This window comes from Tiliqua scincoides, chromosome 1, assembly GCF_035046505.1.
Source record: "Tiliqua scincoides isolate rTilSci1 chromosome 1, rTilSci1.hap2, whole genome shotgun sequence".
NCBI lineage: Eukaryota > Metazoa > Chordata > Lepidosauria > Squamata > Scincidae > Tiliqua > Tiliqua scincoides.
Window position 1 is genome coordinate 120,085,004 of NC_089821.1, and position 27,910 is coordinate 120,112,913.

The 27,910-nt window shown below is 42.3% G+C and overlaps 1 protein-coding gene and 1 pseudogene across 4 annotated transcripts; one reads left to right on the top strand and one right to left on the bottom strand.

Moving 5' to 3' along the window:
* Positions 1-209: 209 nt before the first annotated feature.
* LOC136641362 (MOB-like protein phocein) lies at positions 210-27,126 on the top strand. Of its 4 annotated transcripts, XM_066617383.1 has the most exons (9): positions 210-428; positions 3,492-3,656; positions 20,372-20,434; positions 21,081-21,181; positions 21,314-21,356; positions 21,565-21,651; positions 23,658-23,737; positions 23,944-24,055; positions 24,746-27,126. In XM_066617383.1, exons 1-9 carry the CDS (start codon positions 426-428, stop codon positions 24,875-24,877), a joined length of 786 nt encoding a protein of 261 aa, XP_066473480.1. In that variant the 5' UTR covers positions 210-425; the 3' UTR covers positions 24,878-27,126. The 4 variants fall into 4 exon arrangements, with proteins under 4 accessions (XP_066473480.1, XP_066473399.1, XP_066473233.1 ...); XM_066617136.1 differs by lacking the exons at positions 210-428; positions 3,492-3,656 and adding an exon at positions 16,849-16,948; XM_066617217.1 differs by lacking the exons at positions 210-428; positions 3,492-3,656 and adding an exon at positions 17,168-17,246.
* On the bottom strand, positions 11,309-11,425 carry LOC136637344 (5S ribosomal RNA; annotated as a pseudogene).
* Positions 27,127-27,910: the final 784 nt, after the last annotated feature.

Consider the following 27,910-nt stretch of genomic DNA (forward strand, 5'->3'; position numbering starts at 1 on the left):
AGCTATGCAGGGTCCCGGGCCCCTCCGTTCCAGAATTTTCTGGAATGCCCATGCTCGCCCAAAGGTCGCGAGGCGAGTTTCGTCACGTCCGGAGGCCTCCCCCGGCAAGGTGCCGTTAAAGTCATAGAGTTCCCTCCCCCACACCTTCTCAAATCCCCCCCAGCAGCGAGTAATTAGCCTGGAGTGGTAATTTGCAGACTACGTGACGAGAGAACATGAAGACATATCAGAAGCTATACGCATGTTTCAGCTATTCTCACCCCCTTCTCCCGCCGGAAATGACGTCAGGGCGCGGAAGGCGCGTGCGCGCTGTGTGAAACCCCCCTCCCCTTCACGTGGGTCACAGAACGGGCGTGAGCAAGGCGCGCGCGTGCCTGGAGCAGGAGGCAGAGAAGCACCAAGGGCGACCCTTTGCAGCGAGTGCCATGGTAAGGCCCTTTCCCCCCCGAAAACCAACGGTTGTATATAGGCTCTCGCGCTGGGGGGCTGGGCTCCTCCTTCTGGGCTCAGTGGATGAGGGGGAGCTGCTTGGGGTCAGAGTCAGTGAATGCATCGAACTGCCCCCCCCCCGCAAGGTGACTTGGGGGTTCATGAAGGGAGGGCGAGTCTGTAGAAGGGCATTGGCCATTGGAGGTTACAGGCTCTGAGGCAAAACAGCACCACAGCCCTGCTGCCTTGCAGGCTTCCTGGGGGCCTCTGACGGGAAACAGGGTGCAGGCTTAGAGCTCCATCCTGTGTGTGTCTACTCAGAAGTAAGCTCCATCGTAGTCAGTGGGGTTTACTCCCAGGTAGGTGTGGATAGGATGGCAACCTAAGAGTCCAATCCTGTGTGTGTCTACTCAGAAGTAAGCCACATCATAGTCAATAGGGTTTACTCCATGGTAGGTGTGGATAGGATGGCAGCCTGAGAGCCCAATGGGGTGCATGTCTACTCAGAGGTAAGCACCATCATAGTCAATCGGGTTTACTCCCAGAAGTGTGGATAGGATGGCAGCCTAAGGGTGCAATCTTAACCCACTTTCCAGCACTGACATCAGAGTAATGCAGCTCTGAAGTAGGGGAACAAACATTCCCTTACTTTGAGGAGGCCTCCGTGAGTGACACCCAGCTGGAGGATGCAGCACAGCTATGCCTGTGCTAGAAAGTGGGATAGGATTTGGGCCTAAGAGCCCAATCTTGTGAGTGTCTATTCAGGAGTAAGTCCCGTTGTAGTTAATGGGGTTTACTCCCAGGTAAGTGTGGATAGACTTGCAGCCTTTAGATGACCTTTGGTCTGCCGAAGCACATTTTTGCAAAATTAATAAGGACTCGTGTAAATGCTTTTAAAAAGTCTGGGGTAAAAAGTGCAGGCCTACTAATGCCACCTGCCTCACTGAAGTCTTCCTTTCAGACCTTAAATCTGTTCAAGATGAGAGGGGAAGGTACTCTGCATGTGCTTTCCGGACTACGCATTGGCATGGATATACTGCTTGTGAATTGCACCTGACCACACTCTTTTGTGCACTGCTTCTCTCATGCCCCTGACTGGCCATGTTAATGTGTGGGACTGGGGTGGGCTCTTTTCCACTTTGTAACAAGCTTGATCTTCTAAATGGCAAAAAGGAGGCTTTTGAGCTTGTACTGTGTCTTAAAAATTAAAGGTTCATTGACTTGCATCCAGAGAGAGATGTTGGCTTTCCACCACACCTGTTAGTAACACAGTATGTCTGGTGAAAACTCTTGGTGGCAGAACTACTTGTGAAAAGCAAACTATAATTTAATTAAAGTTTTTCTGAGGGAATTCAATGGGATTTGCACTCAAGCAAGTGTGTGTAGGATTTTAGCTGTAATCTGGTTTCAAAAATTGCACTGGCTGTCTTGGTTTGTCTGGAACATGTAGTTTTGCAGAACTGCCTACAGATTCTGTTAGAGATTTTTAGCTGCTGTATCAAATTTATTTCCATGCTTTTTGAGGAAGGAAGCCATGTTAGTTAAACCTGTAGGGTGGATATGGAATTAAGGAAAAAACTGTTTTAGACACTTCCAAAGGCTGAAATCGTTATGGCTTTCAAGGGGACTATGATTGCCCTGCCTTCATTTGAATGTGGGGTCCTTGCTTTCATACTATCTGACTCTCCTGTGGTGCTGCTTGTCCCTTTGCCTGCTCACCTTTTTCTCCTACCTGTCTCTGAAACAAAATGAGAATCCTGCTTGCTATAGCACGTGACAAGGGTCTAGAGGAGTAGAGAAATACAGCAACCGCATAAGTTCTGTGCTGCTGAGTTTTAGAGGTAAATCTCTGGGTGAGGACCTGGTAACCTTAAAGAGCCAAAGAGTTGCTCCTGAGGAGTGAAACAAGTGTTGAACGTTGATAATAGTTGTATTCTGATTCACAATTGCTTATGTGCCTGTTCTGTAATATTTGACCTTTTGTTATGCTCTTTGGGAGTACAGTACTTTTAATTTTCCCTCTGCTTCTACAACAGCGACCTCTAAAGGACTAATCCAGTTTTTCTCTGTTTCTAGTTGCGTGTCCTTGCTGCAGTCCAGAGATCTATGGAAACAACTAGAATATGGGGGAGGGGGTGGAACTAGTGCCATTTGACTTGGCTTTTTTTTCTACAGTCTGGTTTAGTTTTCATTTAACTAGCTGTTTGTAGGATTATGCTGCAAGTGTTTTAATGTTTCCACATCAAAATGGGCATAGGTCATTTTTTGGCATTAGGTTCTTATTATGCTGTGCAAAGTCTTGTTAATAATAAAAGTCTAAAGCATAGCATTTTACACGGCTGACTGCTGGCTCAGATTTTGAAGTTAATAATTTCCTTGAGATGCTTTACATTTGCACTCAAGGTCATATTCTAATTTATGAGAACTGTCTTGTCTTTCAAAGAGTGTTTTGTTTATCTTACAAATGTTTTTGAAAATAATCTCAAGTTCATTCCTGATGGCATGCTAGTTTGACATGTGTTAGTTTGAAAAAATATAATCTGTCTCTTCTTTAGGGTTCTTTCACGATAATCTTGTATTAAACTTATTTTGATTTAATTTGGTTAATTCTTAAAAAATAAAATCACCTAGGTATTTGTTTGTTTTTCAGAAGGTTTTCAACAGTTGTTTCTTGAGTAACAGTTAAGTAAAATGCATGAAGTTCAATGTGCAAGCACTTCTTAGTGTTTTAACCATATTTTTTTACAACTGTTTGTTCTCATCCTTCATTTCCAGGACTGAGTCCTTGGGTGGTAACTTAACATTGAGAAGCATGCAGTTAAGCTGATGTTTTTCAGCATTATGTAAAATATTTCATTTTGTACATCCTAGCTGAGTATTGACATGCCCAACGCTTTGTCCTTTATATGGACTGTGTGAATTTCAACATAATTTTTTTCAGACTGATTTCTGCTGAAGTGGTAAAATCACTAGTTCAGACGCTGCATATATATGGCTGCAAGCCACAAATGTTTGTTTTTGATACTTATGTAGGTACATTTTAATGTGGTTTATTTTAACAGGCAGGGCAGGCTTTTCGAAAATTTCTTCCTCTTTTTGACCGTGTTCTGGTTGAAAGATGTGCAGCTGAGACGGTAACTAAAGGAGGAATCATGATTCCTGAAAAATCCCAGGGAAAAGTGCTGCAAGCCACTGTTGTGGCCGTTGGAGCTGGCTCTAAAGGAAAGGTAAATAGATTTCTGTTATTTGCATTCATATTTTTACATCTTTTTGATCGAGTGGTATACAGATTCCTTAGTTGATCACACAAAATAATCTATCTTTCTGTTCTAGAATCCTGAGCAGTGTGATATAGTGACCATTTTTACATGCAACTTTATAATTAAGATTATTTTACTTTTTGGGGTCCATTACACTTTCTCTACTGTGCTTTCTTACTTGCCAGACACTAGTCTGAACTGCCTTTGTGCCAGAGCTCTGTCACCTCCTCCCCAAAAAACTGTTGCCTTTTTAGGGCTAAAAAGGCTAGTGAGCACAGTCGTCATCTCCTCTACCAGTGAAGTACCGCAGCTCTGCCCCCCCCCAAGCTGCTTGCTTTCTCAGGGCTAAAAAAACTAGTGTGGCAGTCTCCTCCACCACAAAAGAAGTTCATTCCAAGAACACACAAAGTATTAAACCTACTTGCATATCTTGGAAGCCACATCTTGCTGATTTGTTGTTTCAAAGCCATGTGTTTGGTATTTTTATCACACAAGCTGATATGAGGACTTGTATGCATATGAAGAATGAAACAATGCCCCACTAATTTCTGCTGATGGAGAGATGTTCCTTCTCCCAGTGGCCTGTGAACAAAAGCAGAGAGAGTTGTCTTTCCCTAAGACTAGACTTCTTGCAGGAAAAAACAGACTCCTTACTATTTCCCCAAAGTATAGTTCTGATTTTTGCAACTCCCTTTCAACAGCAATGAGGGGAATTTTTCACTTGCTAGAGTTCTTCACCCTGGCTATAGACAAACTGGCAAAGCCCTTCGGAGGCGACCAGAGTACAACTCTTGTTGCCTTTGGAGGGTTCAGGTTCAGCCAAGTCTGGCTCAACACAGGTGCAGGGGACCAGTATTCAGCCAGATCTGTGGATATAAAATCAGCAAATAAACAGGCTCAACCTGTACAGTTTCTCAACATCTGAGCTAGCTAAATACTGTCATTCTGAGAGTCACAAAGGCCAATAGCAGGGGTTCCCAAAGTGTGTGTTGCAACGCCTTAGGGCATCACAGCACATCCACAGGCATTGTGGGATGACCCCAGTAGCCCTTCCTACCTGTTCCCCCAGCTGCTGCCATCTTAGATCCCCCAAAATCTCATGAAATCCAAGATGGTGGCACCCAAATCTCATGAAATTTATGTGCTGCCGACTGGGATCTCGCATGATCCAGGATGGCCGCGCCCAGCTGACCTGGAAAGAAAAGACTGCCGGGGTGTCATGACCTAGGTACATTTGGGAACCATTTGCCTATAGGAATGCCACTCAAGCAAGATGACCTGGATTGTGTGCTTTCTCTTGCCATGATAAAAAGTGGAGCTTGTTCTTCTAGATCAGCCATTTTCACTGTGCCATGGCACACTGGTGTGCCCCAAATGGTTATTAGGTGTGCTGCGAGAGTTTGGAGGAGGGTCATTTGTTAGTAGATCCAATAGGGATGTGAGCCCCCCACCAACAGCATGGTGTGCCTTATCAATTGTCAAAAAACTGATGGTGCCTTGACAATTTTAGTACCTTGTCAGTGTGCCATGAGACAGAAAAGGTTGAAAATCACTGTTCTAGAGCTATTATGTCATTATTGCTTTGTTATGCCATTTTGAATTGTAACTGTATTCTTTCTGGCCAAGGCTGGTTGGAGCATTGTAACAATGTACAACAACCTTTCTTTTCTACTTCAGGATGGAAACTTTCAACCAGTTAGCGTAAAGGTTGGGGAGAAAGTTTTATTACCAGAGTATGGTGGAACAAAAGTTGTATTGGATGACAAGGTTAGTTTCTGAACCATTTCTTGAGAATTTATATTGTCTTATTTCCCTAGCAATTACTTACATTTTTAAAAAAAATCTTAAATCAGTGTTTCTTCACACCTGATAAAAGCCTATGCATACATCCCTTCCTAACTCCTGAGAATCTTCCTTTGATATTTGCCTCCCTAAACCTCTTTGAAAACCCATCTATCCTATACTATTTGTTACCATTGTTTAGATTCCTGTTTCCTCTTTCTATAATTCTAGTTTTATGGGGGGAGGGAGGAATCCCCAGTTTTGACTTGTGTAGACCTGTTACCAATAACAGGGAATATCATGGCCCACACCATTTGGGAGTGCAGGTTGGACCTCAGTATCTCCAGGTTATTGTTCCTGGACCCCTTGCAAATACTGAGCTCCATGGGGGGGGGGGGGTTATCAGAAGACCTCTGGAAGTGACTTCCAGTCATGTCCAAAGGTATTCTGTGGCACAGGAAGGGTGCTTCTGCCTCCATGTGCCTCAAAAGGCCTCCCAGAGACTTCTGAGAAACACTTGCAGTTTAGCAAACAACTAGAAGTGCCTTTCTGAAGGCTCTGGGAGGTCCTCTGAGGTTCTCCATCACAGGCTTGCAATCCATGGTGAGTCAGATATGCAGATTGCAAACACACAGATGATGAGGACCTGCTGCACAATTTTTTCCCTGCTTAAAGAAACATTGGAATTTGGAATTGACAAAAGTCACCATTTGTAACCACAATTATTTTATTTTATTTTGCTTAATGCATTAATACTTAAAGAGTTAAATATTAGGTGTTTCATCATGGTTGTGCACCCCAAAACCTCCATGTCATAATGTATGGCCATATCTGCAGAACTGTTATCAATAACTCTATCTGGTCTTAAGTGACAGAGTTTGGAGGAGAGTTAGAATAACTGTACATAAATATATACAAACATGTATGTAGACTTTAAAACATTAAATTGGTACAAGGATATTATATAGATGATTTCAGTTGGTTTTCTGATATGTATTTCTTCTAAAATCTTGCTGCACACTGACCAGAGCTGAAACTGCTTTTTTTGTAATCCTCCAGCCACTGAATGGGGAAACCAAAATGGCAGTGATTTTGGTTTCCCAAAATCTTGGTCTTCAGACTACATTAATTCCAAAACACTATTTATCTTTAATATTGTGTATTTAGATGGTAGTTCTACAAAATCATACAGGCTTGGTATAAAATGCTGTTCTTTCAAATACAGACTTGTCTAAAGTCTGTCTTAAAGCAGTTACAGCATGCACTTCTGCATGTTGATTCAGAAGTGAATGCAGGTCTTATTTCAATGGTACTTACTCCTAGGTAAGTGTGTATAGGATTGCAGCAGCAGCAGAAGCCATAGCACCTGCCCCTTTTTTTAAAGGGCAGTTGTCAGATAAAGCAGAAGTCCTTGATTTGGTTTGTGGAACATTGACCCTATGTCATATGCAATAGATCAGTTGATGTGAGGAGCTTCAATGCCTTGACTTTTGAACGAGTTAATGTTTGTCTTTAGCAGATCCTAACTTTTGTTTTCCATTTGCAGGACTATTTCTTATTTAGAGATGGTGATATTCTTGGAAAATTCTCTGACTGAACTGCTCATATTGCTGCATTATCATGAAGCTGTCATTCCACAAAAGTGCTCAGATTTGTTCCATCATGTAAATAATGTCTTTATTTTCTAAAAAAAGTCTCTCAAATAAGTGTCATTGTGACCTAAAAATAAAACGTGTAGTCAGATACAGTATATCTTATTGTCTTACTCATTGTTTTGTGTTTTTATCTAGTTAGTCAACAACTCATCTAAATTAATAATAAAAATAATTCCTAGGTGAAACACAGTGGCCAGCATAGAAAGAACCATCAAATTCGTTTGGTAAGTCCTAGGGAAGTTTTACTTTTTACTCAATAAAGCAATCTTGTGGACTGCTTTTGAAACTTTCAGATGAAGCTGTATTTAACAGTTGGAAGATCTGGCTGTTTTCTTCTACCTCTTCCAGTAGATAATCTGTTTTAAACAGAATATTGTTTCAACAGAATATCACTGCAGAATATCAACAGAATATCACTGCACAGATTACTTTCATCCAAAAAAACTTGTTTATTACAAAACTCTGTTGAAATGCGTGTTGCATTTTATGTATGCAAATATGCAATGTACTATTTCATGGGATTTATGATTTCCTGCTGATATAAATTTGTAAAGGCTCTAGGAATTTAAAATTAGACATGTATTTGTATGGTCTTGGTAGCCATCTTAAGTGTGCATTGGGTGAAATAAACTGGACACTTAACCACTGAAGACCCACTGAACACTGGATTTCTGAGCAAGCATGTATAAGCTCAAGCTAATTATGTTATGTTCACTTAATAGCAGCAATACGACTTGCAGCTCCCTGACAGGATAAGATTGTCCCTGAAGTTAGGGAAACTCTTGAATTAAATTGGAGATCTTAAAATTAATCTTACTAAATGTATGTACTGGCTTGCTTGTGATCTATTCTAGACCAGGGTTTCTCAAACTGGATCATGACCTGATGGTTGGTAGGTCATGAAGATTTAGCTTAGAGCTGAGAAGGCAAATGCATGGAGCCCTATGGATAGTGAAACTGAGCCATATAACATGTTTACTGACGAGTAGGCAAACTTGTCTTTGTCCATTGGAAAAGACAGGTTGAGAAGAATCGGGTGACACCAGAATGGTCCCGATCCGATGAGCACAGCCCCCACAAAGCACCTAAGAAAGTCCCTTTCTCCAAGCTGATGGAAGGTATTGAGCCTATGGAAAGCAAAAGTAGGCTACACATTTGTGTTTACTAATGAGTAAGCAAGTGTGCGTTGACTTGTGGTCAGGTAAAGAGGAATGCAAGGCTATCAGAATGGTCCTGATCTGATGAAAGTTGTTGGCATCCTTCAGTTTCGGAAGACTATGGTGTCACGCTCTGAATGGTGGTTCTGGAACAGAGGGGCCTCTCCAGTGCGCGAAGCCTGGGTAAAGTAGGTATGGAGGATAGGCTGTTACCCATGCAGCAAATCCCCCCTCTCCACGTCGCTGAAATGGTCCAATGGAAAGGCAGAGGCCAATACGGTTGGTTCCAACGGCGTCTCAGGAGTTGCCAGAACGTGACTGTGTTCAGCCATGAACTGCCTCAGGGACTCCGGCTCCAGATTTTGCCTCAAGGTTGACTCCTGAAGCCTTTTCCATAACTGGATGTAGCCACAAGATGATGAAAGTGGAGCTCAACAAATGCTCCCCCCCCCCCCAGGAAAAAGAATAAAACAGAAACTTGAGCTAGTAAGCTGAATTTTTTTTCTTTTTTATAGTTGTGAGTCCTGATAGTGATATGGTTTAAATATAAGAACTTACATTGAACTGGGCACAGGGTAGGGCTGAAAAACTTAACTGATTTTTTTATGGGGGGAGGAGTTATTGCAGGCAGGCTACAGAGAAAATTCACTTGGTGGAACAGGGCTGGGCTTCCCCTTATTAATTTGTTTTACTTTAACTATAATTTTAATTTGCTTGATGATGTTGCTTCTAGCCATTCATCACTTCTGATGGGTCTTGGACAGATTGTCATTCTAAAAAGTTGGTCCTGGTGCTAAAAGTTTGAGAACCACTGTTCTAGACTCTGGGTGCCACTAAAAGTAGCATGAGTGAAAGATATCTTCCCCCACCTTGTCCTTACTGAAATCCTCAAATTCCTCAAAAAGGCATTGCTGAGTTTCAGGAGACCATCTTGATGAAGGCTGATAACCTCCTAGTGATGGCCTGCTAACTACCAAGATTGCTGATGTGCATTTGATTCAAATGCTGCACATGTGCAATCCATGTGCAGGAAGCTTCCCATAGTCTCCTTTTCCCCACTCAGTACAATATGCAACAGGCTGTTGGGCGGGGGGGGGACGGGACTGTACAACTTTCATGTACAGTACCATTCAGCTCTACTAGGCTAAATTGCTTGAGCAAAGGAAGAGAGCTTGATGGAGATGAGGAAGGTGCACATAGTCCTTCCATTCCTTGTAGTGGATCATCACACATGCAATTTGCACATGCACAGGGTGTGGGTCCTGTATGTTCAAGAGAAAAGAAGATTCATGAATTTAGTGATCTGAAAGTCAGTGGCAATATTAGAAAAAATATGGGGAAGGATAAGCTCTGCTGCATACACTTAAACCACTTCTCAAACTTAGCAGCTGGACCCACTTTTTAGAATAAGGATGTGTCAGGACCCACGGGAAGTGATGTCATGGCCAGAAGTGACATCATCAGGCAGGAAAATCTTTAACAATCCTAGGCTGCAATCCTACCCACACTTACCCAAGAGTAAGGGCCCAATTCTATCTAACTTTCCAGCTCTGGTGTAGCCACAATGCAGCCCCGTGGTAAGGGAACATGTTCCCATACCTTAAGAAGGCCCCAGGGACTGCCCCTCCACCACACGATGCAGCGCATACCGCACTGGTGCAACTGCTCCAGCACTGGAAAATTGGATAGGATTGGGCCCTTAGTCTCTTTTATTATCATTGTTAAAAGCATATACTGTACATAGTAGCCTGTTAAAAGTACAGATGTGTAACATTTCCCCAAACGCAGTCATGTGCCATGGGAGCAGCAAGTCTAAATATATTAAAAACATTGAAATGAATGGGGACCCACCTGAAATTGGCTCATGACCCACCTAGAGGGTCCCAACCCACAGTGTGAGAAACACGCCACTAAACTTTCCCAAGCAGAAACAGACCTTTCCAAACAAGCATCTCTGTTGCATTAATGTTCTGGTCTTAATTCTGATTTAGTAAGTGAAAATTCTTAGTGAATATATTTAAAATAGTGTTTTGAGAATCTCTTTAGTTGTCTCCAGGTGTTGCTCAAAATGTAAGAATTTTTTTCCTGTAAATTATGTAGCCCTGAGATTATTGAATGGACTACTATGCACAGGCTATACAAGACATTATGGGCAACTGCTGAGAATATTAAATTCTTTTGCTGCCAGACTGTCCTGTGAACAAGGACGGTACTGTTTGTAACTGTGACTAATAGTCTCAGTTGGCAGGCCAGCTGCTAATCATAGTCTTCTTCAGTTATGTTATGCAGTTATGCAGACTTCTAGAACGGGGGGGGGGGGAGTTTAAAGCTTTATGAAGGATTATTCCACCAATCTAACACTGAACTTCCATAGACAACACAACTGGATGAACATATAACACTGGAATGTGTTGCAAAATATGTTGGTGTTTTGTCTCTTGGACCCGGTCCAAACACACAACACACCCACATACACTTACCCCCTTAGAAAGGTATGTTCTGCAGTATGGCACAGATCACATCTGTTAAGTTATTTGCTCCCTCAGCCTTCTTTCAAGTACAATTTTAGTCAAAACCCCATTTGGCTACAAGGCAAGCAAAGTCATACATATTTCTTTCCGTGTCTTAGGCAGTTCCTTTTTGATCCTAGAAACAGTTAAGATTGCATTGTTCTGTCCTGATATTCCATGATATACTGCAGCAATCATGCTAGACTGGTACTACTGCATTACAATACCAAGATACATGTTTAGCCATTGTTATAAGTCATCTGCAAATGAGACTTACAACTTGTCTCCATTATCGGTTTAGTAGCGTAAGACAGTGCTGAGTTGAAACTGATGTCACCAACAAATTTTCTGACATTAAAAACATCAGGTCTTGGTACAGGTAATTTAAGGGCCCAATCCTATCCAATTTTCCAATACCGGCTGTGTCAATGGGGTGTGCACTGCATCCTGTGATGGGGAGGCAGTCACAGGTTTGGTTTGGTTGGCAGCCCTCAGTCTCGAAAGACTATGGTATAAGTCTACAGCACCAGGTATTCCCATGTGGTCTCCCATCCAAGTACTAACCAGGCCTGACCCTGCTTAGCTTCTGAGATCAGATGGCATCGGGCATGTGCAGGGTAACAGTCACAGAGTCCTCCTCAAGGTATGGAAACATTTGTTCCCTTATCCTGGGGCTGCATTGCAGCTGCGCTGGAGCTGGAAATTTGGATAGGATTAGGTCCTAAGTTACTTCCACAGTTCAACTTGTCCCAATCTAAGATACAAATGTACACATAAATAAAGCAGGCCTGCACACATCTTGTTGTAAATATTGGCTATATTAGAGGTGCTAAATCCAAAGATGGCATCAGTTCTGCCCAATTGTCCCTAGTTGTGGGAGTATAGTATAGCCACCTTATATGCTGATTCAAGTAGCTTCCTCTTTTGGAAGCTGACACCATGGCGTCTTCATGAGATTTTCATTTTTCTTTAGACTTTGAGCCCTTTGGGGACAGGAAACCATTTATTGATTTAATTATGTAAACTTGCTTTGTGAACTACTCTGGTGGAAAAGTGGTATATTAGCATTCCTAATAGTAAAAGAAAAAGACCTCTCTAGGCTCTTTCATAAGAGTGAAGCTAAGAAGAGATTTGACTGAGCCTGCAGGTTCTTCTCAAGGCTAATTGCTTGCTTTGCTGAGTGAGGCCTTGGATGAGAGAGAGAGAAGAGATAAGACACATAAAAGATTTTAGTGGACAATTTTGTTTAGGGGAAAAACTGCTGTTTGGAAACATTTCAAGGCCATGGTCAATGCTGGAAAGCTCAAGACATTTTTTGCATAATTGTGGTAAAGTTAGGCACAAAGTATGTAACAAAGATGTTTTCATAGCCTATTTATGAAAATGATTTTGAGTCCACTTCCTTTTCTTCTGTGATGAATGCCCTGTGTTCCTTCCTATATGTCCTTCACAGGTCCAGTAGCCTAAAAGCCACTGGGCCATTCTTTGCAAGCGACCTACATTTGGAAACAATATTCTCCAAACATGCGCAGGATGTGGATTCAGCTTTTTTTCTAGAATGGCTTAGCAACTGGGCAGCTAAACCTATCCATCTAGGTCCAAGGGGTTAGACGGGGTGCCATGTGGGTTCCACTTCTCCAAGCAGGCAACATGAGGACATCATCAAAGCAAAGTCATATATTTCTTCACCCACATGAAGTATTAGTTGTTCTCCATCAGTCTATTGAGCAATCCATTTGTTGGGAACAGAGCAGAACACTCACTTGCTCACCTGCAAGTGTAATGTCTGGGGTTCCTTTAGCCTTGCAAGTAGACTTAAGCCAGTGACCTAGCTAGGTTGCAAGCAGGCACTTTGGCTGCAATCCCAACCACACTTTCCTAAGAGTAAGCCACATTGAACAAAGTAGGACTTACTTCTGAGTAGACCTGGTTAGGCTTGTACCCTTTGTCTGCTAAGTGACTCCAGCCAGCCTGCAAACTTTTGCAGGTTTATGGGATCAGTGGGCTGAAAGTTTAGCAGTGTCCCAGCTCCATCTGCTGGATATTGCTAGTGATTGCATCCACCAGGTGAAACCTTTGCGCTTTCCAGCTCTGCCATTTTTCATCAGCCTGCTTGGATTTTACTACCCACTTTCCCTATTTTGTTAATTCCCTTTTCTTTCGGACTTTTAATAAATTAGATGGATAAATGGATAAATAAATGGATCTGTCTGATCCATTCAGTGGATTTTCACATCTTTTTGCCCTTCAGATGCTACTGTGGGATTTTTAATAAGAACTCCTGGGTCCAGTGCTCTTCTGTTTTGTATTTTTCACCAGACAGTCCACCCCAATCTGGTCTCTGCAGCCTGGGATGGTGGTATTAGATACAAAATAGGCAGATTCTCCCCCCCTTCAGCAGCTGATCCAAGTAAATGAAAAGCAGAGAGCAGGAAAAGAGGTGTGCTTGTTAACCACTATGTGCTACTCCCCTTGGTCAGCTAGCCTTTGCCTGAGAGTTCCTTGAGGCCTACGTAAAAGGAAAGCCTGCATATTGCAAGGAAAACTTTGTTAGATTCTTATGACAAAAGGCATTGCTTCGATAGGCAAGTTGTCAACCTCTTCATAAATGACCTGGAGACACAGTGTTGAACAGTGAGGTGGCTAAGTTTGCAGACAACACCAAACTTTTCCGAGTGGTGAAGACCAGAAGTGATTGTGAGTAGCTCCAGAAGGATCTCTCCAGACTGACAGCATGGGCAGCAAAATGGCAAATGCATTTCAATGTAAGTGTAAAGTCATGCACATTGGGGCAAAAAAATCAAAACTTCACATATAGGCTAATGGGTTCTGAGCTGTCTGTGACAGATCAGGAGAGATCTTGGGGTGATGGAAGACAGGTCGATGAAAGTATCGACCCAATGTGCGGCAGCAGTAAAGAAGGCCAATTCTATGCTTGGGATCATTAGAAAAGGTATTGAGAACAAAAAGGCTAATATTATAATGCCATTGTAAAAATCGATGGTAAGGCCACACCTGGAGTATTGTGTCCAGTTCTGGTCGCCACATCTCAAAAAGGACATAGTGGAAATGGAAAAGGTACAAAAGAGAGCGACTAAGATTATTACTGGGCTGGGGCACCTTCCTTATGAGGAAAGGCTAAGGTGTTTGGGCCTCTTCAGCCTTGAAAAGAGGCGCCTGAGGGGGGACATGATTGAGACATACAAAATTATGCATGGGAAGGATAAAGTGGATAGAGAGATGCTCTTTACACTCTCACATAACACCAGAACCAGGGGACATCCACTAAAATTGAGTGTTGGGAGGGTTAGGACAGACAAAAGAAAATATGTCTTTACTCAGCATGTGGTTGGTCTGTGGAACTCCTTGCCGCAAGATGTGGTGATGGCATCTGGCCTGGATGCCTTTAAAAGGGGATTGGATAAGTTTCTGGAGGAAAAATCCATTATGGGTTCCTAGCCATGATGTGTATGTGCAACCTCCTGATTTTAGAAATGGGCTATGTCAGAATGCCAATGCAAGGGAAAGCACCAGGATGAGGTCTCTTGTTATCTGGTGTGCTCCCTGGGGCATTTGGTGGGCCTCTGTGAGATACAGGAAGCTGGACTAGATAGGCCTATGGCCTGATCCAGTGGGGCTGTTCTTATGTTCACCCTGCTTAGAGTTTGCAGTCTGGGACACGAGTGTGTAGCACATACCACCAATCTGAGGGGGCGATGCCTGTTTTGTAACTGCTGCTGCTCCCCTTCAGAGAGATCAATTGCCTGCCTTCAAAACCCTTTCTCCTTGAGGGATGTACCATGTCTGCCTTTGAATTCCTGTCCTCCCAACTTCTAATCCAATCCCCTGATTTTGGCAGCTGCAGAATCACGATTTGGCCAAAATCACGTTGTCATCCCCATCGCCCTCCTAGGACCTGGTTTGCTTTTAATGTGCACATTATATAAACTATGCCACTGTTCTTCAGCCTGGGGATCAGGAGTCCAATGAGGTCATAAAATCTCATACACGACTGTATGTGGTAAATCTGGTCACAGACTTGCTCTTAGAGCAGTGTTCTTCAACCTTGGGGTCGGGACCAGGGTGACCAGACATCCTCTTTTTCCAGGACATGTCCTCTTTTTTAGCCTCATGCCCTGTGAGTGGGTCCCTGCAGGCAGTGTATACCCTTCTTGTAATTAATAAATTATATGTAATAATTATATGTAATATAGTTTTTGATTTAATAAGTAATCTAGTTTAACCGCATGAAATCTATAGATGAGTGCTTTTTAGTCTTTATTTGGTCACATCCTATGTTTTTCTTGGATGTCCTACATTTTGTGGGGTGCCTGGTCATGACACCCCACAAAATGATTTGACTCACAAAGAGAGTCTGGTCCAACAAGAAGCTGACGGAACATACCAAGATCCAGGTCTACAGAGCTTGCGTCCTGAGTACACTTCTGTACTGCAGCGAGTCATGGACTCTTCGCCCACAACAGGAGAGGAAACTGAGCGCTTTCCACATGCGCTGCCTCCGACGCATCCTCGGCATCACCTGGCAGGACAAAGTTCCAAACAACACGGTCCTGGAACGTGCTGGAATCCCTAGCATGTATTCACTGCTGAAACAGAGACGCCTGCGTTGGCTTGGTCATGTCGTGAGAATGGATGATGGCCGGATCCCAAAGGATCTCCTCTATGGAGAACTCATGCAAGGAAAGCGCCCTACAGGTAGACCACAGCTGCGATACAAGGACATCTGCAAGAGGGATCTGAAGGCCTTAGGGATGGACCTCAACAAGTGGGAAACCCTGGCCTCTGAGCGGCCCGCTTGGAGGCAGGCTGTGCAGCATGGCCTTTCCCAGTTTGAAGAGACACTTTGCCAACAGTCTGAGGCTAAGAGGCAAAGAAGGAAGGCCCATAGCCAGGGAGACAGACCAGGGACAGACTGCACTTGCTCCCGTTGTGGAAGGGATTGTCACTCCCGGATTGGCCTTTTCAGCCACACTAGACGCTGTGCCAGAACCACCTTTCAGAGCGCGATACCATAGTCTTTCGAGACTGAAGGTTGCCAATACATATACATGGTCATGACACCTGGTCACCCCGGTCGGGACCCCAATGGGGTCGCGAAGCCTTGGTTTGTGGGGTTGGGGCCACTTCCAGGAATGAGAAAGGTTGAAGCCCACTGGACTAGAGCACCACCAGGTAAAGGGGGAGGCATCTGGTGTACCTGTCAGAACCAGGAGGTGGTGTCCCAGTCCTGTTCAGGTTCTTAGCAGCTGTGCTAAAATAGCATCAGGCTTAATGGTCACTTTTTCTGTTCTCTCTAATGAGAAAATCTGGTTATGGTGAGCAGTGCTGGGAGGACAGGATGGGTGAGGTGGGTCAGCAGATAGTGTCTTGGGGGGACGGACAGTGGGGTCCCCAGTCTTATACTTGAATGATGGATGGATGATTTGATGGATGGATTGATGGATGGATGATTGGGTGGATGGATGGATTGATCCAGGATTGATAGATGGACTGACAGACTGAGAGCCAGGGTGGTGTAGGGGTTTGGGAGGTGACTTAGACCTGGCAGATTCAGGTTCGAATCCCCCTCAGCCACAAAGCTTCCTGGGTGACCAGGCCAGTCACTTTCTCTCAGCCTCACCTACCTCAGGGTTGCTGTGAGGACAAAAGGAGGGGAGCAGCCGAGCTCTTTGGAGGGAGGGCGGTACAGAAATGTGAAAAACAATTAGATGGATCGGGGTCCAGGCACGACAAAGGCTGCGCCTCACGGGGTGCCTTCTGCCCAGCCTTGCTGCTCCTCCGCCCCGCCTCCTGAGCGGCCTCTCAGCCCGCCTGCTCCCTCGAACGTCCCCCCCGCACGCTGACGTCACAAAGAGAGCCGCCTCAGTGCCTCGGCTCGGCTGTTCCGCTCGGCTTCCCGCCTCCCTCCGCCGCCTGACGTAAACGCGACGTCCTCGCCTCAGCCCCGCCGGCTGTTCCGCCGCGCGCCGCCCCTCCCGCGGGGGAAGCTGCTTTCGCGTCGTCGTCTTCTCGCTCCCCTCCCTCGGTCGCTGCCGCCGCGCCGCATCCGGGTCCTGGCGCCGCTCGCTGTCACTATGGTCATGGCGGAGGGGACGGCTGTGCTGAGGCGGAACAGGCCGGGCACCAAGGCCCAGGTACGCCGCGGGCCGGCTCGGCCTCTGGCCGCCGAGAGGCCGCGGCGCAGGGAGGCTGCCTGGCTGGCGCCGCGGGGGATGCTGGGGGAGCGGCAGCAGCTGGCGCGGAGGCCTGCTAGCTCTCCCCCTCCGCCGGCCGAGGAGACGGGGGGGGGGGGAAGCAGGCAGTGCGCTTGGCTCCGCTCCGGGGCTGGGCCGCTGGGGGGGAAGGAGGGAGGCCTGCTGGCTGTCACAGCACAATCCTACTCACGTCTACTCAGAAGTAAGGCCCATCGAGTTCAATGGGGCCTACTCCCAGGTAAGTGTATGGGATTGTAGCCTGACAGCCCACTCCTTTGCGTGTCTACTCAGAAGTAAGTCCCATTATAGTCAATGAGACTTACTCCCAGGTAAGTGTGGGTGGGATTGCAACCTGAGTTTGCTGGGCAGCTGCAATGTGGAGGGAGGGGAGGGGGGTTCCTGGGGGGGTCCCAGGACTGGGTCTGTCAGAGGGCATGTGTTGAAGCCACCTTTCTGCAGCCAGGCAGGTCTATTGTCCGGTCCTTGCATGACTTGGAACTTCATATCACTGCCTTGTGTCCCTAGTGGGCGAAAGGCAGGACATCAGTGTCACCAAAATTGTGTGTGGGTGTTGGTTTTAGGGCAGATATGTGGGAGGTTTTGTGTCAGCCCCCAAGGTGTGCTGGTATGCATGCAGGTGAAAGGTGGAAGGCTGGCTGAATAGGTTCAGGTAAACATAAGGTGGAGCTGCAGTGTGGTGTTTAAAATGGAAGCCAACTTTCCTGAATTGCTCAAGGCTCTGCCTTTGGAGTTGCTCATCTAATTGCCTGGAAAAAGGTGCATATGTCCTCATCAGAGACTGACATGGACTGTAATCCTGCCTGCAATGATCAATAGGTGTTGTACCAAGTTCTGTGATTGGCTTTTTGAAAATAGATGGTGTTGGCTTTTTCAGAAGTTAGGTTTATTTTTGGCCTCCATTTTCATCAGCTTCTAGTTGCATGGGTGGTGGTGGTGGTTGGGCTTCCATAACATTCCCTCAAAACTGGATAACTAGGTGGAATTTATTGATTATATTTCCCTGACTTTTTTTCTTCCTGCTGTCCTTTTTTGTTAGTATTCATGCTGTGCTTTTTGAGGATCTAATCAATTTTTCTTCACTTCCAAACTTTTAGCTACTAGAAAAGTATTTTTTATTTATTTTCCCCATTTTTTACTGCCTTTCCTCCAAGGAGTTTAGGGTACATAGTTCCTTCCTTTCTTTTGTCCTTACAACAACCCTCTGTGGTAGATTAGGCTGTGAGACAGTAACTGGTCCAGGCACAGTTATAGTAGTTAAAATTATCTGCACAGTTACGGAGTGTATATGATGCTACCCTTGTTTTTGAGAGTCTAAGCTGCTAATGAATATAACATACATGCACAGATCTAATTCCTGTAGTTCCTATCTGTGAATTATGTACTTCCTACTCTTGAGAAGGTAGTTCATATCCTTGAATACCAGAGAAGCATGTTAGATGGAAATAAAAACTAATAATTTTTGCATTAAAGGCAGTAGATGGTTAGATTCTATACATTGGGACATTCATTTTGAAATATTAATTTTTTTATGAAATTTGCCAATGGGCAAGTATTGAGGCAAAATGGCATTAGTCAAATGGATGGATATTATTATTTTTAATTCTTTTAGTGGCATTTCAAAAGGTGCAGTTGCTTTTTCAGCCAAAAGAAAAAAAAATCTGATCATCTGCTTGTTCCTGTGGAGCACATATGAATTAATAACATGAATAGATTCAGTGGTACATGCAAATGAAGCTGCATAAATATTTTAGCAGATCTAATTTTCATGTAATTTCAAGTCATTTATCTTATTTCCAATACAATATACCCAGATTGTCTTGAAGTATGTATAAAAAGATGTATTTCAATATCCCATCTTTGATGGTGATTGCTGTTGCAATGGTCCATGAATTTGACGTTTTAAAGTGCCCTCTATTGTTTAAGCAAGAAGGCTTGGATGTGATGACTACCACAAAAACAGCTGCTTGAGATATCCCGCCCTACCATCTCTTTGTATTATCCTGTATAAACAAATAGTATTTTTCAGATAAAAATTTCATGATAGGTAGGCTGTCTTCTTTAACAGCTGCTCTTACTAGTCGGTGGTTCTACTTCTTTTCAGTAATGGAGCTTTTGCTGCTGAAAAGATTGATGAGTCATCCTCTTGAGACAGCTGTGGGAGGCATACCTGTTGTGAAGTGTCCCAGAAGAAGGGTGTGGGTTTGATGTGCTTTTGTGCAGTATGTGTAGGTTATTCTAAATCTGTACAGAATTCTTTAAAAAAAAAAAAAAAAGCCTTACCATTAATGCTGAAAATGTTGTTTTTGCTGGGAACTTCCTTTGCATTGCAGCCTCTTTGAATTGCATTGCTTGGAGGTAAAATTCTCTTAATCTCAATATAATTTATTGCCATGAAAAATGTTTGGGTTTGCAGTCTGTCTGATCCAATGCACGCTTACTAGAAGTAAGTAAGTCAGTGGAAGGGGCAGCCCAATCCTGTGCCACAGAGCAGAGGTCCATCTCGCCGACAGAAAGGCCTGTGCTGGCCTCCCAATGTCAGTCGGATGCCAGATCCCACAGGAGTAAGTAGGTGCTCCGCTGGGGGGCGAGAGGAGGGTAGAACAGGGGTGGAGGAGGCGTTATGAGGTCGGGGATGGTCAAGAGGAGGCCAGATCAGGCCCAGGAAGGGTGCGGCAATGGGGACAGCAGTGGAGGCCTCTGCCATATCCTATCCCCCTCTCCTGAGCCTGAAAACGCAACACAGGGTGGCCCAGATTTATACTAGCTATAGAGCTGGTGCATATCCAAGTAGCCCCACAGAGGCTGCTGGGGCTCTAGCTGCGTTAAGGGGTTGAAGGTCTCCATACCGCCAGCAGCCACAATTCCCATGCTAGATACAGTACAGGCCCAACTGGCCCCAATGTACCACAGCACAGGAATTTGGTTTGGATGGGTTTGAAGGTTTGTAGCTTCATGGCTGAAGGTTTGTAGCCATGAAGCTATGAAATACATTTTGTCTGGCAGCAATGATACCTTCGCATTTTTTTCCTTTTAAGTTCCAGTAGTGAAATATTTAGAATGCAACAAGTGAAGATTAAACCTCACCCTTGAATTTATTGGCAAATAAGTTTGAAAGATGGGGTGCAAGGATTGCACATCAGGATAGTGTCATTGCACTGATGTCACCATCTGACTTCTAGTGTTTGTGCTGTTACTGTATGTAAAGAACATGTGGACATATTGCATAGGCTGTGGCTATTCCAGTGCAAGCCACCAACTGTTGCTGTACTGCATATATTTAAGACTAAATTGTTTTATTCTTTTCTGTTGATGGGATTTAAACCTTTGTTTTTATTTTCATAGGATTTTTACAATTGGCCTGATGAATCTTTTGAAGAAATGGACAGCACGTTGGCAGTTCAACAGGTATTCTGTATTTAAATTAACCATTTTCTCCTGTTTTACACATTTATGTCTGAAATGAGAGATGCCAACGTATCAAAGTGGGTTAATGATGGTTTTTACCAGCTGTAAAGCAGTTTTGATTGTTTGGATAACAAAGCCATTCACCTAATGAGGAAGACAGTGGTGTTCCATGATCCCTGTAACTGGCTTGCTATCTTGCTTTTATCATTACTTGGTTTGTTTTTCAACTGAGGGCCCAATGCTATCAAACTTCCCAGCATAGATGCAGTTGCAATGCAGCCCCAAGGTAAAGAAACAAATGTTCCCTTACCTTGAAGAAGCCTCTGTGACTGCTTCGCCACAGCTGGATGCAGCTCATGCCCCCACAGACACAGCTACATCAGTGCTGGAAAATTGGATAGTATTGGGCCTGGACTTCATGTTAATAGTGTTTGGAGTACTTAACCAAAATTCCTTAGACTGCCTAGTTAATAAGTATCTCCGTCTCTGGAATATTGGAGGCTCATTGTAAAAAATGGTATGGTATAATAGTTCAAAATGTAAGTTTGGAAGTCTCCATTTTGCATGTTGTCATGGCCATAGTTACTTAATAGAATAATGATAATGACATGTTGACTCACAAAACTTTTAAATATTTTTCTTCCAGTATATTCAACAAAACATAAGGGCAGACTGTTCAAACATTGATAAAATCCTTGAACCGCCAGAAGGACAGGATGAAGGTGTATGGAAATATGAACACTTAAGGTGATGATTTGTTTTGAAGCAATTACTGTGTTTTTAATGCCATGAGATATATTTCAGAGTGTTGAAGTTCATAACAATTATACTGTGATATTAAAAGGTGCCTGTCTAATTATCTGCATTCTCCATTTTTAGGCAGTTCTGTCTTGAGCTTAATGGCCTTGCAGTTAAACTTCAGGTAACTTTTTGCCTTTTATCTTCCTTTTGACAGCTGAGGATAAATTGGTTTTTGGATGTTGACTTAATGTTCTTCAATACTTTCTGATTGATCCAGTTTTTTTGAGTAGTCATTATTCTAGGAGACAGAGCTCCTAGCAGCAAAGACACAGCTGTTTGGTTAAGAAATAAAACTTTTCACCGAGGTTTAATCTATATATTTTTAACAGACTGAATGCCATCCAGATACATGCACACAGATGACAGCAACTGAACAGTGGATTTTTCTTTGTGCAGCACATAAAACTCCCAAAGAGGTAAGAATGGGGACCATAGCAAGGTGCTGATGGGGACTTGCATTACTTACTGTGCTGGGACTGCTACCTTCACACACCTTTATATACATAGCCAGCAATAAGCAGCTTTTACTCCACTTCCACTCATTTTGACTCTGAGATAGCTCAGGTACCTGATGGGGAGCAGACATGGGTCTTGATTCCAGAGCAGGCTTAGGGCCCAATCCTATCCAGCTTTCCAGTGCTAATGCAGCTGTGTCAACAGGGTATGCACTGCATCCTGCAGTGGAAGGCAGTCAGGGAGGCCTTTTAAAGGCAAGGGAACATTTGTTCCCTTACCTCAGGGCTGCATTGCACCTGCATTGGTGTTGGAAAGTTGGATAGGATTCAACCCTTACTGAGGTTGTTTGTGCACTTGTAACTCGGTCTGTACCTTATGCCACCATTCAAGCCATGACTTGACATTCCTGATTTAATTCATCTCTCTTCTTCCTTTACCCCATCTTCCAGTTGCACCATTGCTATTGAATAATGTCCTCATAATCTTTTCTTCAGAGGCTGTATTCTAATTTGAATTAGTTCCTCCCAAGATAAATACTACTTTACTGTTCCATACCTGTATTCCTGTGAACTGCGTTTTAAAAAGTGAGGTATATGTCCTCTTTAACACAACAGTGTTCTTGCATTTCAGAATCTTTTTTCCCCTAGAAGTACATGTGTCTTGGACATTCCTGCTCCTCCTCCATGTAAAAGGGCAAACAGGCTTATAACCTTTTATAGGACTACCTTTCCTCATTGTTCAGTGTTGCACTGTAGGTGCAGGATTGAGGAAGGAAACATTGTGCTGAAAGTAAAAATGCTGCTATTGCTTTTGACCTTGCATTCCCAGAGCTTGTAAGGCCTCCTCATCTTCAAAGAGGAGCTGCTTGGTTAGGTAGGGAGAGAGATTGAGCTGAGAAGTGGCTGCAGGGAAAACACAAATGCTGCCAGGGGAGCAGATTGATCTAGTATGGCTGCTTTGCTCATTCTCCTTCTGAGGGGTTGGCGGCTAGCCTTCTATACAAACTCATCTTCTACCCATTTCTGCTAACACTTTGAAAAATGGTTATTAAATAAAGTTAATGAATGAAAATGCATCTTATCATTTCACTTTTTGTGCTCTTCAATAAGTTAGGTAGACGGTATAGTTCTTAGTAGTAGTTACTGGTAGGCAATTTTTCCAGAATCTGGCCTCGGGTAAAATCAGGCAAAAGTATCTAGTTCAAAGAGTTTCTTGTACTCCTGATTTTATCCTCGACTTATCAATGGGTCATAGCTAATTCCATTATTTTTTGCTTAAAACTTGCCCTTGACTTATCCACGAGATCAATTTATACATGAGTATGTGCGGTAACTGAGGCTATAATTGCTTCCTGGTACCATGTAATAGCAAAGCTTCAAATGTTTGTTGGCTCAATGAGATGTCAGTGAGCTGCTGTTTTAAACAATGGACTATCCTACTAAATACTGATAGTAGAGTAGATTTATCATGATTGCAGTATTTGCAGCATAACTTTTTCTTTACTGCAGATATTTGAATTCTGTGTTTTGTACTGAATTCAGCATTAAATTTTCTTTCAAGATATAAACATTTGCATTTAGTGAAATATAACGTTTCCTATACACCTGCAAAGTTGTGAAATGTTAAATTTTCAGCGTCCACAATTTTTGCCACCACTGTACATGTTTAGATTTTGGATGCAAGTTACCTAGCATATTGGCAAATCATTTTTGGGCGTATTTCCACAAAATATTTTGCCTTAGACCTTGAAATTAATGTGCCATTTGAAAGGTAGTATTTTTATCTTTCCTCTGCTAAATCTTCAAAGTTGGAAAGTAAAAATGTTTCTATGCAAAGGATGCTGTGAATATTCTGAATTCCTACAAATACTTGTAAGAGTGGTTGTAAGAAATACTAACAACTGGATTGTTTGAGATGGGGACTTGAGAGCAACACCACATGTAGCCTCTTCCTTTTCACTTTATAGTGTCCTGCCATTGACTACACCAGGCATACGTTGGATGGAGCGGCATGTCTTCTGAATAGCAATAAATATTTTCCCAGCAGGTAAAGCACTGGGGGGAATCGAATTTCAATTTTTTAAAAATATCTGTAATTCATTCTTAAGGGGTGCATAGATTTGATAGATGTCACCAAAAACTATTTTTACGTGGTTTTTTGACATTTCATATTACCTACCCACCACTATTAAAAATATAGTTCAGCATTGATTTGAAAAGTGTGATTGAGTGAATTGTTTTTAATGCTTACAGAGTTAGCATAAAGGAATCCTCTGTAGCCAAACTAGGATCCGTCTGCCGTAGGATTTACAGAATATTTTCACATGCATATTTTCATCATCGTCAAATATTTGATGAATATGAAGTAAGTACTATAATCGTAAGCATCTTATTATAAAATCATACCAAAGAACATGTTATGATTAGCTGGCTAGTATCACCACTGTAATTTTATTCTTTTATTTTTGTTTTTGGTACCAACATGTAGTTCTGTATTTGGCATGTACAGCTTTTCTGAGGAGTCACTTCTGAGTTTCATCTTCGCTGCCATGAAGCAGCATGTTTGAGTTTGTTGATGTGGAATGTGGGTGTGCCGCCTTCATATTTTTGCTTTTAATGTGATGGGGTGGTGTCAGTGGATGGTAGTTCCTAAATATGATCTAGCTGTGAGATTTAGGCAATGCTGGTCACAGATCTAGCAACCTAATTTTGTCTATTGGTGCCTCAAAATTTCAGATTCACCATAAACTTGGTGACTCAAAATTTTGCTCCAAGTGGAAAGTGGGACTTTAGGAACATTTTAGGTTCCTGAGATCCAAAAGCAAGTACTATGCTTTTCCTGATGTACTAAAGTGTGTATTGACATGGAAACCTTTCTAGCTTATTAGTATGAATGCAAGTTGTCTTGTAATACAACTTGTTAGTTGTATGAATGCAAGTAGTATTATATACTAAGCAATAATTTAAATGAGCAATGAACACTGTAATGAATAGTATCTCTCTCCCTTTCATAAGTGTGTGTGTGAAAATATATAATTTCTTTGTTTATCCTCAGAATGAAACCTTCTTGTGTCACCGGTTTACCAAATTTGTGATGAAATATAACTTGATGTCCAAGGATAACCTGATCGTACCAATTTTAGAAGAGGAGGTGCAGAATTCAGTTTCTGGTGAAAGTGAGGCATGATCAGTTTGTGGACTGAAATGAATACATAATTAACATTATGTACTGTATATAACATTTTAGAATCTTCAATCATGTATTCTTAGAGCTTTGTTTAGTATACTTTTCGTATGCTGTGAGCGTTGCCTCTTAATATGGGATATGGTTTAAGTTATTCATGAGCTGTATATTCTTCAGTGTGGCTCTCATGGTTTTTAAATAAAATTAGAATTATTTGTTTATACTGCCTGTTAATAAAAGAATTTACAATTCTGTAAAATTGCTGCTAAACAATCATTGGATCACAATCTTCAAACTTTGTCCAGTTTAAACCTGCTGCTTATACTAATGGCATTGCAAATTTAGCCTTAGTTTGACACTTTAATTTCAGAAACATGCAAGTCCAATTAATTCTAACTTTTGTTGCATTTTGTAGAAAGTACCCTTATTTTAGTTCCCAAGTTTTTCTTTTGGGTGTGAGCACATATAGTACTAAACTATTGTAGTATGTGTGTCCAAATACTCATTATTGCAGCATTAATGCCCTAAGGATAATTTTTTCATGCTGCCAAAACTGTATTCTAGATCTTCTTGTTTTTCTGGACTTGCTTTCTGTATCGGTGGAGGGTTGTGTACATTACAAAAAGTCATGTGTTCAATCACTTTAAGGCAAAGATTCTTCTTCACATTTTTCTTGGCCACACTGCTCACTAGTGGGTAAAAACAATGTGTTTTCCTTCTTGCCTACAGTAAAGTACTCTGTGGCTTCTACTTGTGCATATTTATCGTAATTGCTTACAGATTATACCTCGCATTAAATGTTCATGTTACACTACAGCAGAGTGTGCCAAAATAATCTTATTCATTTGTAGGAAAAGAATTTAATTACTTTAAATTTTGAGTCTTGCCCATCACTGTACATGCAGCTGGAATCAATCCATTTTTATCCTCTCCTTAAACTACATCTGTTTATGTTTTGGAAATTTATTCCCCCAAATCAAAGTGTGTTCTTTAAATAGCATTTGCAGGTTTGCATTAGCGTTGAGGTTCCATGAGTGCTCCTTAATGGAGTTTAAGCTCCCCTGCATGCTGTAGAATTAAATATTTTTGCAGGCTTTGTTACACTAGCTATATATGAATACAGAAATCTAAAAGCACTAATGCTGTTGTTTGATCAGATGGACTTAGTGGGATGTGTTTAACTTTTTTGAAGTTGGTGTATGGTTCTTTAACATTAAAAAATTAATCTGTGCCCCCTGTTTATCTGTTTCAAAATAGATACATTTTGGTCTTTATTATGGCCAAGCAAAGTACTTAATTTTCTTCCTTTTGAAGGTTACTCATTAACTGGGAATGAGAGAAGTGAATTTATTTTCCAATATTCATAATTTTGTTTTGGAACAATATGCCTTAATTGCAAATAAGATATTACAAACTGGACACATCTTTAGCAAGGTTGCCACCTTGGTATAAACAGAATCTAAACATGAGGAATTGGAAAGACTCAGATCTTCAGGAGGGTCATAGCACAAGCTCCATTCCCTTGAATGGAGCTGTGTTGATAGCAAATTTTGGAAGACTTCAGTTCTTCAGAGTGTTTGCACAGTTCTGCCACCTCCTGGCAGCTCTTATTTACTATTTTAAAATGGTTTTAATGGTCAACAGGGTCATCACATCAGATGTGATCGTAGCAACAGCAGTTTATCATTGCACCTATGTGTACATTGAGATTTACAATAGGCAATGAAGATTTGATTGGTACCTCAAAACACGTGACCAAAATATGTGTTCAGAGGTGGCAGGATATTGGGTGTTGTCAGAACTGGCTAGTTCAGGATAGTCTCCCCTGTTGCAACCAGGAAGATTGGCCAACTTTCATGTGAAAATGGATGGTGCTTGAGGCTGCAATAAAATCTTAATTCATCTCCCTGTTCTGGTAAATGCCTCAAAGGGTTGATCTTGTGTAATCATTCAAATTCTATTGCACTGTAAACTTGACTCCATATAATCAATGTTAAGTAAATGGCTTCAGTGGGACACTGCTTGTAACTTTCCTTAATGCTGTTGACTTGAGTACCTCTGATGCGTGTGTGCACATGTGCCTGCCTGATACAATATAGACATTCAGTAAGTTTAAGTGAACTATTGACTTTGTATAGTAAATATATGGAGGTTTTAACTTGCATTCTGCATTATAGGGAAACAGCTATGTCTGTCTTTCGAATCACATTGTAAAAAGTAGAGGTTACAATTAAATTTTTTTTCTTTTTCCATTCCAGTCTATTCTGCTAAATGGTTCTCATTTTGATTTTTCTCCCTGTAACTGTGTATATATCGCATGCCCATCTCAACTAACAAAGAGTGCATCGCTCTTTCTTCAGATTCAAAGTAGTTTTAAGATGCAACTCTTTTCTATGGGTTGCATCCAAAAATTCTTCTGGTGGATGGGCTGCTTTGGAGCAAGGGATGTGAATGAGTGTGGTTCTGGGCGTGTGGAAAACACATTATTCAGCTCCTTGGAGATGTTGACAAAGCACATATGCAGAAGGTATGTAATGATGGAATTGGTGGGCTATATAAATGGAAGACTTGAACTGTGTACTCCTTTTTCTGGAGCAAGAGCTCATTATTTTTTCTAGTTTGGAAAATGAATTATAGAATACATAAAAGAGAACCTATAATCATTCCCTCATAAAGTAAGCTATCTTGTTGCAATTTAGAAAAGGGGTATTTTTTGATGCTTTGTGCTCCACTGTTTCTGTTCTAGTTTGTAGTGTAACCTCTGTTTAGTACACAGATTCTTTCCAACAGATTCTTTGATAGATATTATCAATTGATAATCTCTTGAATACTGATAATTGACAGATGTTATCTCCTGAACACTGAGGTTATGCTTCATATACAGCTGAATTTTACAGTAGTATAGGGCTGCTGTTGTCCATCAGTATTAATGTCTATCAGGTTTGAACACATGCTTATGCATCACCCTTGTATCTTTCTAGACATTAACACAACTCAAATTAGTTTTGGCTTTTCAGAAATGTTTCCAATAAGTAA